The sequence below is a fragment of the Aulostomus chinensis genome, chromosome 2, assembly GCF_037954235.1.
Source record: "Aulostomus chinensis isolate RoL2024-O1b breed Wild chromosome 2, RoL_Achi_v1.0, whole genome shotgun sequence".
Classification (NCBI taxonomy): Eukaryota; Metazoa; Chordata; class Actinopteri; order Syngnathiformes; family Aulostomidae; genus Aulostomus; species Aulostomus chinensis.
The window spans coordinates 19,599,999-19,617,470 of record NC_141321.1 but is presented as its reverse complement, the minus strand read 5'-3'; the positions used below and the strand labels follow the sequence as shown (position 1 = coordinate 19,617,470).

General features: G+C 38.7%; 1 protein-coding gene across 3 annotated transcripts in view; it reads left to right on the top strand.

The window, feature by feature from the left end:
• sbf2 (SET binding factor 2) overlaps nt 1-17,472 on the top strand; it is a 100,964-nt gene that overhangs the window by 889 nt on the left and 82,603 nt on the right. For all 3 annotated transcript variants that reach the window (XM_086183065.1, XM_086183056.1, XM_086183046.1), the window contains exon 2: nt 14,317-14,402. In XM_086183065.1, the coding sequence (XP_086039191.1) occupies nt 14,317-14,402 (86 nt within the window). The remainder of the gene's footprint in view (nt 1-14,316; nt 14,403-17,472) is intronic.

Genomic DNA, 17,472 nt, shown 5'->3' with positions numbered 1-17,472 from the left:
CACAGATTTCTGAGTACTAACAGAAAGATAAATAGAGGAGAACCCCCTTTTTTTTTTTTTCAGAGTGTGGACATTTTCCTCCTCCCCAATGTTTCCTAATACTACCTTTTAATTTGTTCAAAACCTCGCCAGATCATCGCCATAAGAACTTTTGCTCTGGAGAAAGTGAAATATTCCAGTAATGTGCCATAAGGGAACAAATTCAACTTCCTTGCCTCCTACAGTGGCATCCCTCCAGCACCATGTGTGTCAAAGAGGGGCCAGAGGAGCAGCTGAATCCGCTCAGTCACCATAGCTTTCTATGCACAATAGATAAACAGTGTCCTTCATCATCTTGATACATCACAGCGCCAACTGTCAAATGATTTTATTTTATTCTATTTTTGTGTGTGTGTGTGTGTGTGTGTGTGTGTGTGTGTGTGTGTGTGTGTGTGTGTGTGTGTACTCCAGTAACAAAATGTTCTTGGCGACATCAATGGAGTCTGAATGAATTTGAATCCAGACAGTCTCACCACAGAAAGATACATGGACCACGAGTTTGTTTTTTAATCCACTGGCCAATGGTGATGTGAAGTTGATGGTAGAGACACAAAGTGACACAGAGAAGGATGATAAATTAAGGAAAACCCTCAGAAGGGGTCAGTTGATATCAGCTCTGGAATAAGATGGTGAAATGAAAAGAGGAATTTGACAGGGGATTTACTGCTGTGGATTGGAGGCAGGAAGTGCAATCATAAGGATGCTCATTTGGCGAGTGTTTTAATAGGAACAAAGACATCAGTAAAAGGGCCAGAAACTGAGGTTGTCATAGTGCACACTTGAAACCCATGATATGGGTTAATCCACGTGACTCTTTGTCAGGTTTGCCTGACCCCTACAGTGAGGGGAACTAGTAGATCTGTCATGCTTTAATGACTACGGTATTCTGCTGCCTCGTTTGGGTCCCTATAGAGGGAGGAATCATGGCATTTTGTTCTTAGAGAGTGTCTTTGTCCTATAATGATTGGTTTCTAACGCCCTCATCTATGAGAAAGAAAAGTGAAGATGATGTGAGTCACATGGTATGGCCTTGGCATTCACCTGACTTAGAGAGATTTAGAGTTGCTCGGATTCCAAAAACAGCATCAAAACTGCCTTGAATCTTTGGCAATAATGTGGAATCAGTATTTGGTGAGAGCGTTTAACCTGGTAAAAGTTGGATCGGAACATTGCTCTAATCTTATTTTAAGTGGTATTTAAGGTATCCACTGATTATGCATTGTGGTTCATTTTAAGTGTTGTTCATGATTGTAAGTTTTTTTTGGTCACAAATTTATCATAATGCTAAAAAAGTTTAATAATCTAAAATAAACACTAGAATTCCCTAAATATAAGTCATTAAATATTTGATAAGACTTACTTCCTTCACAGCAGCACATTTTATTTGTAACCAAAATAAATCCTCACAAAGATTACTACCTGTGCACAGTGCAACATGTTACACCTTAAATGCTATAAAAACAGTACACATGTCACAGAATCTGTTACTCATTTGACTGAAAGTCATAATGTCATTAGGCTATTGATCAGGTTAGAAAGTCATTGGCTGGCATGTCTGTGTGTGAGATGCTTTAAGGTGTACTTGTTGAAACAGATCACACAAATAACAAATCCATTGTTATATATTGGGCATTGTGGTGTTCTTGGGCTTGCCATGACTATTGGCTATGAAGCAAAATATTGCCATATTTTGCTTGGTGCTCCTGCTTTGTTGACAGCGGCAACTCATCCGCCCGTTTGTTGACTTTTGTGTCTGCAGTAAAGAGTAGCGCTCTTGGTCACTGAATTGTGCGCACATGGGAGGTTCCATTGGCGCATGGAGTGTAATACATGCTTGTGGAGCGCAATTCACGCTCGTGGTGAATTGAAATAGGTGCCTACACACACACACACACACACACACACACACACACAAACAAACACACAGCCACTGCCACACAACTCTAGAAATACAGCTCTGTAATGATGTCAAGAATTTTACTTTACGTTTTCAATGATTTGTATTTTTGTTTGAGGAAAAGTTTCAAGAGAGAAGTGCAACAGCGCTTTCCACCACCATCCATCATCACAGCATCTTTAGAGAGAATGACTTTCCATCTCTCCAGTAGAGTTCCAGAGACTTGTGTAATCTGTTCCAAGGTGCATTGAAGTAGTTCCAGGGACTCATGGTGGCCTTATTGAAACACTTTATGTTGTCTTTTCATTTCATTCATCTTCCATCTGAAAATCTGCTCCCTGCTTGGTTAGGATGTTGTGACAGGGTTAAGCCTCATCCACTAGTAAGCCTTTCAGTAGGACCAAAATATCCCCCACTCCCTATTGAATTGTGCTTGTCTGCTTTTATTATGTTTTCCTCAATGTAATGAAGCATATTAATTCCTGAGCGGAGGAGCACTGCAGAGATGCTCTTGTTTGTAAACAGGAGATCAAAAGACAGGAAAATTGATTTCAGCCCGTAATTTTAAGTAGTGTGAAAAATCAAATGATTGAATATTACTTCCTTTGTCTTTCAGAGCGGTTCATTAAGAGTTATTGCAACTACTTGTGTCAGTAATGTGCAGTTGGTCGTCTAGACAACAGATTTTTTTCTCTCCACCTTGCTCGTTAATTTAAACCAGGGATCCCAACATGGGTCACCAAGCTTCCTGCACGGCTCTGGCTTTTGCTCCACTGGCTTGACCCAGTTCTCATTGTTAGCTTACCATGGAGGGATCAGTTGCAAACACTGCTAAGCATGCAATCTGTTGAGGAACAGGCTGTATTCCAATTTGTGATGAATCAGAATGTCAGTGTTAAATCAGTGCCAGAAAAATCCAATCCTATATCGTACATGAGCTTGTGCATTAATCACAGCCACAGGAAATGGAGTTCTGTTCGTATGAAATAGCGACCTTAGTTATACAAGGAGATTATTGTCATGTTAATGCAGCCCAAATCTGGTTTGAAGAAATGCTGACGTGTACCATCTAACCAGTGGTGCAGATTTTGTTAAGCAAATATAGACTAAATCTTTTTAATATCTTCTCTAGATTCTTTTTATTACGTTGTATGAATTTGCAAATGCAGAAAAGTGTCTTTGTCCTTTCTAAAAAACGTAGCCCTTTGGGAATGAATATGAATCTAAGGAATATGTCTCATGAAAGAACCTCGTGATATTTTCAATGTAAGACAGGTGACCTATTTGGAAAAATTGGAAAGGCACATAATGGTCGAATCAATGTGCGAGTTGGAAGCTAATGTGATCTAAAACAAATGAAGACTGGATTTGATTGTTTATTGCTGACCTATCAAATGTATGCTATTTGTTCTTTCCTTTCTGTTCGACTTATGAACAAGAATGTTGTTTGTAAGTTAAAAGGGAACATGACCATGATGTGCTCCCCTCTGGCTAAGTGTCGTGAGCTACGTACCAGTGAATTATTTTCATTTTCATTTTCTCTTAAATTTTTAGACTTTTTGTTTCCATCCCACAGCAAAAAAAGTTTTATTCTTTTTTAGAGTCATTGTAACTGAAATAAATAATTACATAATTTAGCATTGTGGGAAACTGTGATATTTTTGGACATGGGAAATTTAATAATTGTTCATCATTTTCTAACTTTGTGTTGTTTCAAAGTTTGCTTGATAGCAAAAAAAATGCATCACACATTTTTTGTTGAACCTGCAATTGACAATAGGAACCAGCCATGACAGTATTGTTAAAAATCTGATCCCAGGTGAAGAGTACACAAATTCAACCAGATTGAGACATGATTTGGTCTTGATTCTTGACTGACACACTTTGACTTCCATGCTGGATTATGAGCATAGATCAGCAAAACAGGAGTTTAGTCTGTTAAACAGTGGCAACAATACCCTGCCCCACTGATGTCAGACAGAGACGAGAAGGATAGTTGTTGGCCAGAAATAGCAGGGACGCAGTGAGCAACTGCCTGGCTAAGCTATACTGGGCTAGCAGTCTTCTGTAACCTTCGTGCTGAACATTTGCATATCGTTGTACAATAGACTATTTGATGCCATCAGGCGCACTATTATTGTTTTTTTTTTTGGGAATTTAAGGCCACCAGCATCACATCTCTTGCCCCTCCTCCTTGATGACCAGAACATGAGTAAGGTTTTGTGTCGACGGCGCACTACAGTGGGTCTTGCAGATTTTTCCAGTCACCCGACCAAGACATGGCAAGAATTTTTAGGCTTTTACCACAATTGCCAATTCTGACATGGTAAATCTGACAAAACCATTGTGAAAGACAGAAATATCGTGTAGTTTGATCCTGGCACAACAGGAATGTTATGAGCCTTTCAGAATTCTCAGGCTTCTACGCATTTCATTCTGGTTTTTGCCAAATATGACAACCCCTCTGGTCATGAAACAACAAGTTTAAAAATATTTGTGCCATATTTTTAGCCTTTTTCCCTGCATGGATACACTGTAGCCTAGTTTTATTAAAAGAACATCTTTCCAGCGACAAAAAACTTTTTTTGAAACCTGTAAATCTGTAATTTCCTTTTGCAGTAGGATGCTGTTTATTGGCAAGCCGTTGTATTTGGTCTGGCATGCTGTTCACCATGTTATTTGCCAAGTGAAGGAATTTGCCCAGCTGCTTTTCTCAGTTTATTGGATAGATATCACCACTCTTTATTGAATCAAACAGCTTTTGGAATGTGTTTCACAGACGCACAACCCAATCCGTACTCTGTGTTACTCTCTGGATTGGATTTTGGGGAATGGCTTATGTAACCAATCACAATCATGCAATATAAAAATTTAAAAAAAGTACCTTGACTACAAGAAAATACTTCCATCTGCACAAATCTGTTGACTGTGTGATCTTGCTATGAGTCATAAGATGTTTATTTGTAGAGACGCTTTCAACATGGAGTCAATCCTTGACCAGCCTGTAGGGTAATGTGGCGTGACTGAAATTCATAAATGCCTTTGGAGCATTATTGTAATAGTCGTACCGAAAACAAGACCCTGCTAGCTTTTATCTTCTGAAGAATTCATGAATTTGCTTTCTGTTAAAACTTATTTGCTTGTTTTTAATGCTGGCTCATCTGTCACACCCAAGGGCAAAAAAAAAATCTTTTCTTAAACCAAAAAAGACCCGTGAAGTTCTGAGAGGTTTGTCTGCCATTATGCTCCCTTATTGCATCTAATGGGAAATTTTATGAGCGGTTCCTATAGCTGCCCTTTGACTTTGTCTTCCTAAATATGTTAATTTTGCTACTAACAATCTGAACATTTCTTGTCTGTCATTCAAACAATAAAATACTTTCAAGCTTGTGCCGGTTTGCACCAGTTTGGCCTCGCAGTTTAATTTAGCGTATTTTTTTGATTAGCTTGTCATAGCATTTTCTTTACACAACGATGATCTAGGCAGTTCAGGAAATTACTCCACAGTTGGGACGTACATCAGCAATTACTTGAAATAACAGGGTTTTTTTTTTGGGGGGGGGGGGGGGGTTGGTCTTTTTTTTCTAGCCTTGAATAATTCAACCATGAAATGAAAATGTGAGATTTGAAACTGAAATTTCTTTTACGCTTTTGTTGAGTTGAATACACCAGAACAAAATACAAACATAGTTATTTCAGAAAAATGAATACTCAATTCATTTTGCAGGAATTCCACTGTGGTCTGACCACTTGGTGAGTTATCCTTGGTTCCATGTGAAATCTCTTCTCCATTTAAGAATAGATAAAGCATTTGGACTGATCAATCATCAGATTAAATTTTATAAACTCTCTAAACCTCTGTCTGAAAGTGGGTTGTTTAAACAAGATTCACAAATCTCCTCATAATGGGTTCAAGATTACACTTGACATGTGTTTACTTATGCTAAGGTGATGGGTGAAACTCATCTGTTAACCTAGCAAGTACTTAAACTTGGTGAAGTAAGGCCACAAAGTCAATATTGGTTGAATGTATCGGCTTTAAGGAGCAGAAACTCCAGCAGCTGGAGATGTTGATCTCTTGATACCAGATCTTGAAGTGCTGCCATGTGTTGTGGTTGGTTTTCTCCATCATTGGTTGTTTAAATCAAGTCAAGTTGTGTAATCGGTCTTTCAGCAGTGACCTAAACTCATTCTGGAAGAGTGGTTTGGTTGGTCTGTCTGCATTATTCTTTTGCAAATTTGGCAAAATTGATATTAAGAATAATTAATGTCAGAAGTACAAGATTGGGCTTCCCAGTGTCTTGTTATTCAGTGATAAACATCTTTGTTACCTCTTACTACCTCTGCCGAGCAGATAATGCAATCTGTGCCATTTGTTTGTCAGTTGGCTGCATTAAGCACAAACTAAGAGGCAGATTTTCACCTGAACCTTGGAAAACCCATGGTATTTGGGTCAGACCTATTCACCATAGAAAAACTATGGCTTTTTCTCCCATTGGCTTTGGCTGAAGAATGTATTTTCAAGGGCCCAAAAATCATTTAGAATTCAGACCATAATTCCCTTCACGAATGAGGCCCCCTGATCACCAGCGTTGGTCTGTTTGCAGACATACTTAAAAAATTGTGGATTGATACTGGTGAAATGTATTAGGCTGATAATTTAGTTTGAAGAGCAGTCAATTTGATTTTGGAGTTGATCCGGAACTGGATTCTGATTTGATGAAGGTGATCACTCACACACATCACGGCCTCATGCCCTCTGGACCCTCGCTGACATTGCAGTCACCTGCATTGCATTTTCATGTGCCTCCTTTCTAACAGCTTACTGTATAGTTATACATGCTGTATACCATAGTCATTGCTTATTATTTATTTTCTTCAGTTCCTTCTTATGCTCTTTTGATTAGATACGATCTGCATTTTGTTGCCTAGTACCTGTGACATGTAGGATGACAGTAAAGTTGAATCTAATCTAATCTAATTTTGGGACACATGACATACATCAAATTTAAATATTGTACTTGTCCATATTGTAATTTTGATAATGCTGACTAATGTGCAGCTGTAATTTTAGTAAAACGATAAACAGTGAAGTAACAAATTGTATTCTTTTGAAGATTGTATCAAGAAAGCCAATCATTGATTGCAAATCAAACACCAGCAGCGAAACAAGAGTCAGTACTACATCTTAGTCTTTCTTCCTTTATTGATGGTTTTGTGTTTTAACATTTGGCAGCTCATGGTTGGATTTTGTGGTGAGTGGTATCCTGACCACAATGAAGGAGTTCCTTCCTCTTTGTTGTGAGTTCCAGCTGATAACTAGGGAAACTCCACTGGCTACTGTTCCAGTAGCTCAACGCTCAGTCTGGTGATAAGGCTGTGTACAATCAGACCTTTGTGACTTCAATGGTTATGCAAATTATGCTTAAATTTATGATGGGGATGTTTTAGTCATGACATTTCAGAGTAAAATATGACATTTAGTATGCGGGTGATAAAATAAAACATGAGGTCATCCCTTTATGTCACCAAAGCATGTGACCCACATCAATAATTTGAGGTGATGTAATTGCTGCTAATATGAAGTGACAGTCAAAGTGACCCACATCTACACCACACAAACGAGTCAAGAGCTTCAGGAGCGTTCATCAGTTCCTCCTGTTTGTTCTTGGGTAAGACCTAAATTGAGAGTTCTCTTGACCAGCCAAAGCTTTTGACATTTATAATGGTGATAAAAGGAAAGAGAAAACACATGACCTGCTCGACGTTCCTGCCTGTTAAAAGGAAGGTTTTGGTTGCTGCTGTTGCAGGATGTGCTTGCTCATGGAGAATATTTGGGTGTAAATTCATTGAAGGAGCGTGGTGCCAGACCTGCTCTACTTGTAAAGTGTCATGAGATAACTTTTGTTGTGATTTGGCGCTATACGAATAAAATGGACTTGACAACAATTTTTATACATTTGTAAATTAATTTAAAGTTGTTAATCTTCATACTTATTTAAGATGATTATCACTGGTCTTGTTTATAACCCAGCTGACAACCCTGATAAAAAGATGTTTGCGACATTGCTGGACTGCCCCATGCACGTCAAGGCTCCATCTCTAAACACCCCCCCCCAACACACACACACACACACACACACACACACATATTCACACTGCACGACACTTCAGTGGTTATATTAAGATAGAACATTCATTAGTGTGCATTTTTACCTCTCAGGAAAAAACAATAAACACAATACAAACTGAACTGCTGCGGCCCCCTAATTATAACCCTCATGGACCCTCCGACCCATCAGAAGGTGAATATACCATGTTAATAGAGCTAAGCCACTGTGGTCTCATTTTCCTTGGATTTAAAATAACTGCAGTTTGTTCTGTGAAGTTATAAACATTACAGTGCCTCCACAAATAAGATGCTGTAATCAGAAACTGGAATACTAATACTTATCATGCATGCTGGGATATCAGTATTCAGGCTTCTGTGTGTGCATGTAAACACCATAACCTGAATGTGACGAAGACAGGGATGAGGCTCATAACTTGGATATTTAACTCCATGTAAAAACAGTCAACAGACTTATTTTTTGAATGAAAACTTTCAGTAGCAGAGGAGAAAATAATTTGCTACCCCTAGATGGTATTTTCCTGTCTGATTTTCCTTTCATTTCTTTCGTCTATGTTACCTGCTGCCGTTCAACACACTCGTCAGATTGTTTGATGGTTTGTGGTTTGGCACGTACATCTGCAGCCCTCATGTTTAAAAATAATAGCACATTGCCAGGCAGTTTAGGATTAATCAGAATTGGGCTCAGAAGTGATTTAACTGCAAGTTTCATGAATGACACATAGAATTCTCATATTTTCCTTTGTCATTACTATTTAACAACAAATCTATGAGAGAAATTCGAACACAGTCATGCATGAGGCACCCCTCATCCTGAATGTGATCAATCGAAGTATATTTAACAGATGCTGTACAAATGAAGCAACATTGTTGTCTGAAAGCTGGAAAATGGATTTTTTTTTTTTTTTACTTTTGAGAGCCTGGTAAAAAAATCTGTCATTAATGTATTGTTCTCTATTGAAAACAAACAACATATTTATGGCAAGGAACAAAAGAGTCACTAAGGAAATTCTGTGTACATGTGCTATGTCTGGAATCTTCCACTTTCCTAACATGACTCTTCTCAGTATTTTGACCTTACCATTACCTCTAGTGGTATCTCTACATGCCTTTTTTCCTGCCTAGCAGCTCCGTTTGGAAGCTGGAAAGCTTCCTAAATGTTTCATGATGCCACAAGTGTGCTAATCTGTGATATGCTTTCGCCATGCAAATAGCATCCCACCACGTTGCTTTGCTTATAATCCACGCAGAACATTCTAGCTTCCTCATAATGATGCTGGGGGAAAAGACATTTTGTAGCATATAATGACTGAACTGTGATACTGAGACTAAATAGGGTTTCACTATAACAATCATTTGGAAGAAGACCCGATTGATATAGAATTTACATGTGTCAGTTTCATTTGGTTACAGGGAGCTTCTCTATGTGACGAACAGAACAAACATGATTATACTGAGCAACATTTTTTGCCACAAATTCATTTGTATGCGATATCTCTCATTGTCAATGGCCCTGAAGACTTCATGCATCCATTTGTATATTGCTGAAATGGTGTGATGTAAATTCAGTTCTTTGTTTCATCATCTCGGAATTTGTTCCAGAATACTGTGTGTGTGTGTGTGTGTGTGTGTGTGTGCGTGCGTGCGCATGCGTGTCTGCATGACTGAGCCAAAGTAAGGTCAGAGGCTGACGAGAAAGTTACATAAATTGGCAGAATCTCCAGCTAGCTTGGCCATACATAGTAAAACAAGCATTTGGCTGATTTGATCAACAGTATCAACAGTTAAGATAAATTAGCAAAATGATTTTTTTTTCCCCAAGAGGAGAAACATCTCTTCTAAGGAGGAAAGAAGGAGCAACCTTTCCTTGATGGCTATTCATTTGTTGCTATAACTATGTGTAATCAATCAACAGTATATGACATTATTAAGAACTTTCATGCTTGAAATATGTAACATTTCCATATTAAAATGTCTAAAATGACTAGACTTACAGTATGTTGTATATTTTGCAGATTTGTGGTCACAAATCATTCCAAATGAAACAATGTGAAAACCAACAGCAAAGCATCGTATCTGCTTTACTCCCTCATGTTGCTATGACGCACAGTCTTGTCAGGAGATAACAGGTGGGAAGAGTAATTGAAGGGCTATCACAGTTCTGAAAGGGAACGATTATTTCATCGATGTGGAAAATAGAATAATCCATCATTTAAAAAGGATCATTCCAAGAAGACTTTTATTTTATTCACTGATACACAAAACAGATGGCATTCAGACATCATAAAATGTATTACAAGAATGGATTTTAACTGTATTTGTTTTTTTAGGTTTGAAGAGTTTGAAGTGGCAGGTAATGCTAATGTTAAAGGATACATACGTACTCTTCTTTCTTCAAATCTCGTATTGAGGCTGGTTGTTCTAAATCAGTTGTAATTCTTCCTTTTTTTCCCTTCTTTTTTTTGTGTGCTGTTTTGTCCCACTTCGCGCGCACAGGTTGTTCAGTATGGAGCTGGAAATGAGCCACAATCTTTAAACACCTACACTCGTGCCTTGACCCTTGACAGGTTTTGTACTTGTGGTTTATGAAGATTATGCCTAAAAATAAATAAATAAATGAACTTTATTTGAAACTTCTTCTTCTTCTTCTTCTTCTTCATCCTTCCAGCGGATGTTCAAATTAACATGTTCCTTTTCGGGCCTGGGTTCTATTATCCTCAATGATGGGGTTCTTTATATCAGGGGGGGTAAGCATTTGAAAGCACAGCTTGCTTTAATACAAGTGAGTAGCCTCATGGAATGTTAGGAATTCTGTCATTTATTTTCATCTGTGGTCGAAAATTAGAACTTGGAGCAGTGGAAGCATACGATTTCAATTAGAGGAGCTGTAAAGACCTGAAGACACGTAACGGTCAGACAGACTGGTGCTCTACCAGCACCGCCTCCGTGCTGTGTCTTGACATGCTCCAGGTGAACAAATTTTAAAGTAGAACCATCATGCAGCTCTGACATATGCAAACCAACACACGGACACAAGAAAGATACAAGCTACACCAGTCCAGCAGTCTTAGTATGATGAATTAGTCACCGTGTTTGCCTGAGGTCAAGGTTTCTAGTGAGATGTTGACAGCAGGAGGGCTGCAGCCGGCCACTGAGAAACATGGTCATTGTGATGATGTGTAGCGGATGATTGTCCTGGGGTGTGTGTGTGTGTGTGTGTGTGTGTGGTGTGTGTGTGTGTGTGTGTGCGCGCAGGCGGCAGGGATATATACAGTATATATATATATAGAGAGAGAGAGAGAGCGTGATATCTATATCTATATATATAGATATAGATATAGATATAGATATAGATAGCTAGATATAGATATAGCTAGATATAGATATATATATATAGATTAACTCCAGTAACGATCGAGAGAGACGGGAGATTTTTAGTGACGTTAATGAGATTTAAGTGTTTTATGTGAAGCATGTTGTGTTTTCGTGATATCTGACCATGCAGAGGAAGATGTTATCCATGCTTCCTGTTGATACTTGAAGGTGTGAGGCTCTATGGGTTCTTGGGATGTGGATCAGGACATCAGTGAGGCTGTATGTCTCTGCTCTTCCCCACATTTTGCAGCAACGTTTTCTATCCGTCTTTTAAATGTTTCCCACATTCTCTCATTATGAATGTTTTAGTGTCATGTCATTTCTTTACTCTGGCTATCATGTCAAATTGAGATGCATTGAAACACTTAGCACCACACTGATTTATCCACCATTGATGTCCAGCCGCTTACCAGTACCATCTGTCCGCTTGCATCAATGAAGCTGTATTTTGCACATACAATCTGACACATGTTGTTACATCTCTGCCATTTTCATAGTAATTTGACATGGTTTCAGTGCAAGCCAGTAGTTCTTGTTGAAATCTCTTTATAAGACCTGCATTTTGAATCAGAATAAATCCTTAATGTTAAACGAAAATAATGAAGAATCTTAAAATTGGCATACAGAATGTGGTGACGGTACCACTGAGCCAGATTGCTTTCAGTGTTAAATTTTTGCCTCCATTGGTTACATAAACATAAACCCATCATCCCTACTAGCTGAGTGAATTTATATAAGTGGGGCACATGGATTCAATTTCTCATTATTGGAGGCCATTTTCTCTTGGCCGTTAAATAGATAGGCTCTCCCAACTGTCAAAGTGTGACTGAGAGTTTAGACTAACGGTGAGGTGAAGTCATGGGGTCAGACAATACACTTTGACAAATTACATATTGTGAAACAACCCTTAAAAGGCTGTTTTCTTTGGCATTGTAAATAAGGGGTATTTTTCCTTAATTGGACTCAATTTCCATTAATAAGGTTTTCAGATCGCTAAAAATGTTCAAGTCGTATATCAATATGTTGACAGTAATAATGTGTTTGTGTGTGTTCATGTGTGTGTACTGTACAAAGTGTGTATATATAGTCTGTCATTCACTGATGTCTGGAGATGCATCAGGCCTAATGTACATATGCAGCTACATCAACTGAATCAGCCTGAATCTGTGGGTGAATAAGGGATAAATTTGGCATCATTAAACTGTCATTGTTACTTTTTTCTGTTTTCTCTTCCTCTGCACTCTCGTCTCTTTCTGTCTGAGTAGTTAATTTGCCAGAACACTATGAAGTAAGTAGAAGCCATCAGGCGATTATTTCTGTCTGCACCCACGCTATGTCTCAGCTAGCTAGAGGCGACCTGTGAAAATGTAAGAAGGCAGGCCTTCTCAGGTCTTTCTGTGAGTAGTTGCAAAGATATTCAGCAAACAGAAGTATATAAACAAGCACCAGACGTGTCCCTTGTGCTGGCACAGTGCAGTGGAGGGATGTCTGGCTGTGTGAGACTACTCTCTGAGTGGCATGATGCCCACTCCATTTCTCAAACTAAACAAGTACCGCACACTCTCCCACGACAATCTCTCCTCTTCATTTCCTAAAAAGTTGACACACGAAGAACTGCTCATAAAGCACAAACATATAACAATTCACTGATATTTGGTATGATAATCTATGCTGTGATTGACGGCATATTCCGATTAAGGTCTAAATTCCGGTCAAGGGAATATTCCGAATGAGGTGTTTATTTGGAACACAGCTGTGAGAATATTCCCGTTCACATGTTACTTGGCGTATTCTGCATAAACTATTCTTTGCACATGGGGAAATAGCATGCTTCACTACACTTATGGTTCATGCAAGCAAACAAAAATGCAGACATCACATGAAAAATAATAAACAGACAGTCTCAAATACAGTGAGAACATCTAATGTAATTACATAAACACTCCCTGACAGTTGTGTTAGAATCCCACACCTTGATCTCGGTTTTGTCATGGCAACATGTAAAACATACCACTCAAATTAGCGGCAGCACCACAATTCTCATTTCCACCAAAGGTTTGGAAATGTTTGCTTGTAAGTTGAACGTGTGCAGAATCCTTCATCATACTAAAGAAATATTCTGTTAAGGGGCATTTTCCGATTAATGTGTGAATAAGACCCAATGTTGAAATCTAAATTACTGGAATATGAGCTTAATTGGGCAGGTGTTTTCATGACTGGTGCACGATCGGAATATAAGCGTAATCCACTTGATAAAGGAATATATGATGTGCATTTAAATGTAGTCTTTGTCTTTCCACAATTTCAAGTTTCAGCTGAAATGTAACCGATTTTGTCTTGCTTTCGTATAGTAGTATTAATGGAACATATGAGAAAGTCCCAATATATGAGCAACTCAGTCAAAAACCATAACAGGGACTTTCCCAGATTTCACCAGCAATTACTTAATTTACTGTTAGAAAATCAGCAAGTGTGACTCTTAGAAGCAGCTTCCGAAAGGAAAGTAGAAGTTGGATCACTACTTTTTTTTATATTAATGAGCCAGATGCAATTCTTATGGAGGTGATATCTCTGAATGAAAATACAGATATTGGATGGCCACCAAGCTGTTGTTATTCACCAAGCTCTAACATGATATTGAAATGTTGACTTGTATGTATAATCATGCCTTATTGTTCTTGAAATTCACCCTGTCCAAACTCAGGATTTGTTTGAAGAAGTGTTGTATTCCATCATAGATCATTATCCATTGGTTTGATCATTTGATGTTAAAAAATGCTCTAATAATGTGAAACTAGCACCCCACCATATACTGTTTATGGGGCTTAATTATATGCTTTTGACGCCATGATCTTCATCTTTTCTTGACCCTCAGGTTCAGGAGAGGGATGTGGGAAGATCATTCAGCGATTCCCCAAGAAGGACTGGGAGGGAACAGCCTTCCCTCAGGGGGTGGAGATGGTGAGTGATACCTGTCTCATATATTTTCAGCTCACCAGGTTTGGAACACCAAGATGGTACATCCTCATGTAATGTGATATGGATACACTGGCAGTAAATATCTATGTTGTTATTAAACTTTTGTGGATTCACTCAATTTGACGTGTGGCATTTGGTGTGTTAAAGAAGCTTTGATCTAAAACAACACACTTTTTTTTCACTTTCAATTATCAAATTCTGTGCCACAGAAACAGCAGATGATGAGTATACGATATATAGGCGTAGATTTCTTTCTCAGTAATGCAGATAGCATGACGCAACATACGTAGATGAATCATCCAGCAATATATCCATTATTACAGTTACTGTGTTAATAGTACTATCTCAGGCGAAGTATTGTATTCTGACTGTGTGATTCCCACCACTCCTGCCCACTGTTGACATGTACTGCTCAACTCAGCAGGAGGCTCGTCAGCGTTGGTAGTATTTTATTCAGATTGACGTGATACACTTAAGTCTGTCTTTTCTTAACAACATTTCCACTATTTATAAGAGAAATACAAATACCATAACTCCCTGTTGAGAAAACCTGATGAAGACAGTCATTGGTTAATCCCTGGGAAGAATGTCATCAGTCATGAACACAAAATAGCTCCCAAAGTTGTTGTGACATCAGCCAAAACTTTGCAGGAGCTCAGTGAGATGACAGACTTTTGGTCAGCTTCAGAGAGGATTTGGCAAAGATGAATGTGCCCCAAAAAATTAGTGTTCTACCGTCTGTTTTGCCTCTGAATGTCGAATTTTCATTAAAAATACAAGATTTATAGAGTTCAGTCATGAAAAATCTGCAACAGCTCAAGGAATTTAAAAGGTGTGAATTTCCATGCCTGGTGTGTCTTGTTTTTGTTTTTTTTAATAAAGCGAGAAAACTTGAGAAAAATCATGGATTTCCCCCCCGAATACCTGTTAAATTGAAATTGACTGTGAAAACGGAAATTGTATCACTTTGTATGTGAATAAAGTCTGCGCTGTCTGTTGTTGAGACCAACATCCATTTTGTTTTTTATTAATAGAACATCTCTGTAAGTTAATGTGTGATGAGCAGTGGTTGTACAGTGTTCTCTGGTTAGTGAGGATCTCTTCACCTTTTGTCAGCTGACCAACTTGTGCTGTGCATACACTTCCGTGACATTGTGTAATTATGACAACTTTTAACCAAAAAAACAGATGACACCCTGTTAAATTCCCCTTTTGGACCTCCAGCAGCACTTACTGGCATTTCCTGCTGCAGATAAATTCGTGTCTGTTTACTCAAGGTTCTGTCATAGCCTTCTGCTCTCACTAATTAGGAGACCTGTTTTCTCCTTCTTTTTTTTTTTTTTTTTTACATCACAACCACTCTTCTCTCTGCTTTCCATGTCAGTCAGCCTCAATTTTCCTCTTCAGCAATATTCAGCTTGACTTGCCTCCTCCTCTTCTGGACAGCAGCTCTTGTGGGTCTATAACAGGGGGTCTGTTACCCTTATATGGACAGGGCAATGGATGGACAAATATTTGCTTATCAGGACTGACAAAAAAACTGTCCATCTCCAGGGCAACATTAGCAGTTAACAGTATCGTACAGCAGGACATTAGTGCCTGTGTTATAGCTGTTTTGTTCATTTATATTGGCTTCTGCAGATAAGTAAGCACGCTGGGTTTGGCAGTGAGCGAGGAGCGAAAACAGCGAGACGACTCCAGATCCCAGCACAGTACTTGATCTCTCAAAAATACTAATCATCACATACTGCTGTCTTACTCAATTTTTGGTAACACTTTCAGATGATGGCCTGCAATGCTGTTATTCTTTATTTATAGTTTTATTCTGATGCACATAGAGAACAAAGGGGTAAGAATCTGTAAATCCATAAAAATCTTTGTTGAAAATGTTGGTTTAAATCATCTTCAGTTCAGGCTTCGCTCACGGGCCTAACTTCGTTTTGAGCACCTATGGGTGCAGCTAAAGCCAGGTGTCCTCTTTTCATGTATTTGATCCCATCATGCTAGTCATTAAGTTCACCACTTTGGACCAGACTCAATCATCCAAACAACTTTTTGATGGATTATTATCAATCTGGGCTCTTCTTTCTTATGTAAAGTGTCTCTTGTGTTTGGTCGATGTTTTAATGGGTCAGAGATCACAACTGGAGAAATTTTGTGTTGGGGCCAAAGTGATGGAGAGAGCACTTCTACACAGCAGGTGTAGAGGTCAACAAGTTGCATAATACAGGTCAGATGTCCATGCTGCAAGACAAATGAAGAGAACAAATCCAAACACAAGGCGTGAGGGGCTGTTGTTTTTTGGTCCAGCCAAGAAAAGAGCCCTTGCAAAAAGGCATATATATGTGAGACTTTTTACACAGTGTTTGAGTGTTTTGTACAGTTGTAATTGTACCATCGGATTTTCTGAATTTAAACATTTTCCCTCAGTGATTGATAAATGACAGCCCGCAGACTAAAATTAAACCGAAATCTTGGCTGTGTCCAGATGCGGTCAAAGAGATACTATTATAACACGGCGTCTTTATGCTGTGGTATTTATTTCAGGCAGTTGAGGACAAGTGAGCCTGTTATTCCAACACAAATAGACATATTGTGAGTGGGTGGTGTTAATCGCATGCAGACTCCTTCCTGTGTAGCCCACTGAGCCTGTTGGTCGCCGTGAAGACTGTCTTGATTATTAATGTCTAAAGATTTGCAGCAGAGCGTAATGTCTCATAGAAGCTAATAGCCAGTAATCAGTTAAAAAAAAAAAAGGAACAGAAAAAAAGTTTGTTCAGATGAAGTGTCAAATGAATTTAAGGGCACTACATTTTTTGAAACCCTAGGACTGGCCTCCAACCTCTCAGTGACTCTCCACTCAGCATCATCTCTCAAGCATCCTGTCATGGTTTCATAGAGGTTAAATATAGAAACACTGCCACAAGTTAAGCTAAATCTATTAGCTTAGTGTTTCCAGATGTCATTCAGGACCTGCATACCATTGTGTGTGTGTGTGTGTGTGTGTGTGTGTGTGTGTGTGTGTGTGTGTATTCCTTTTCACTGAGGTGAT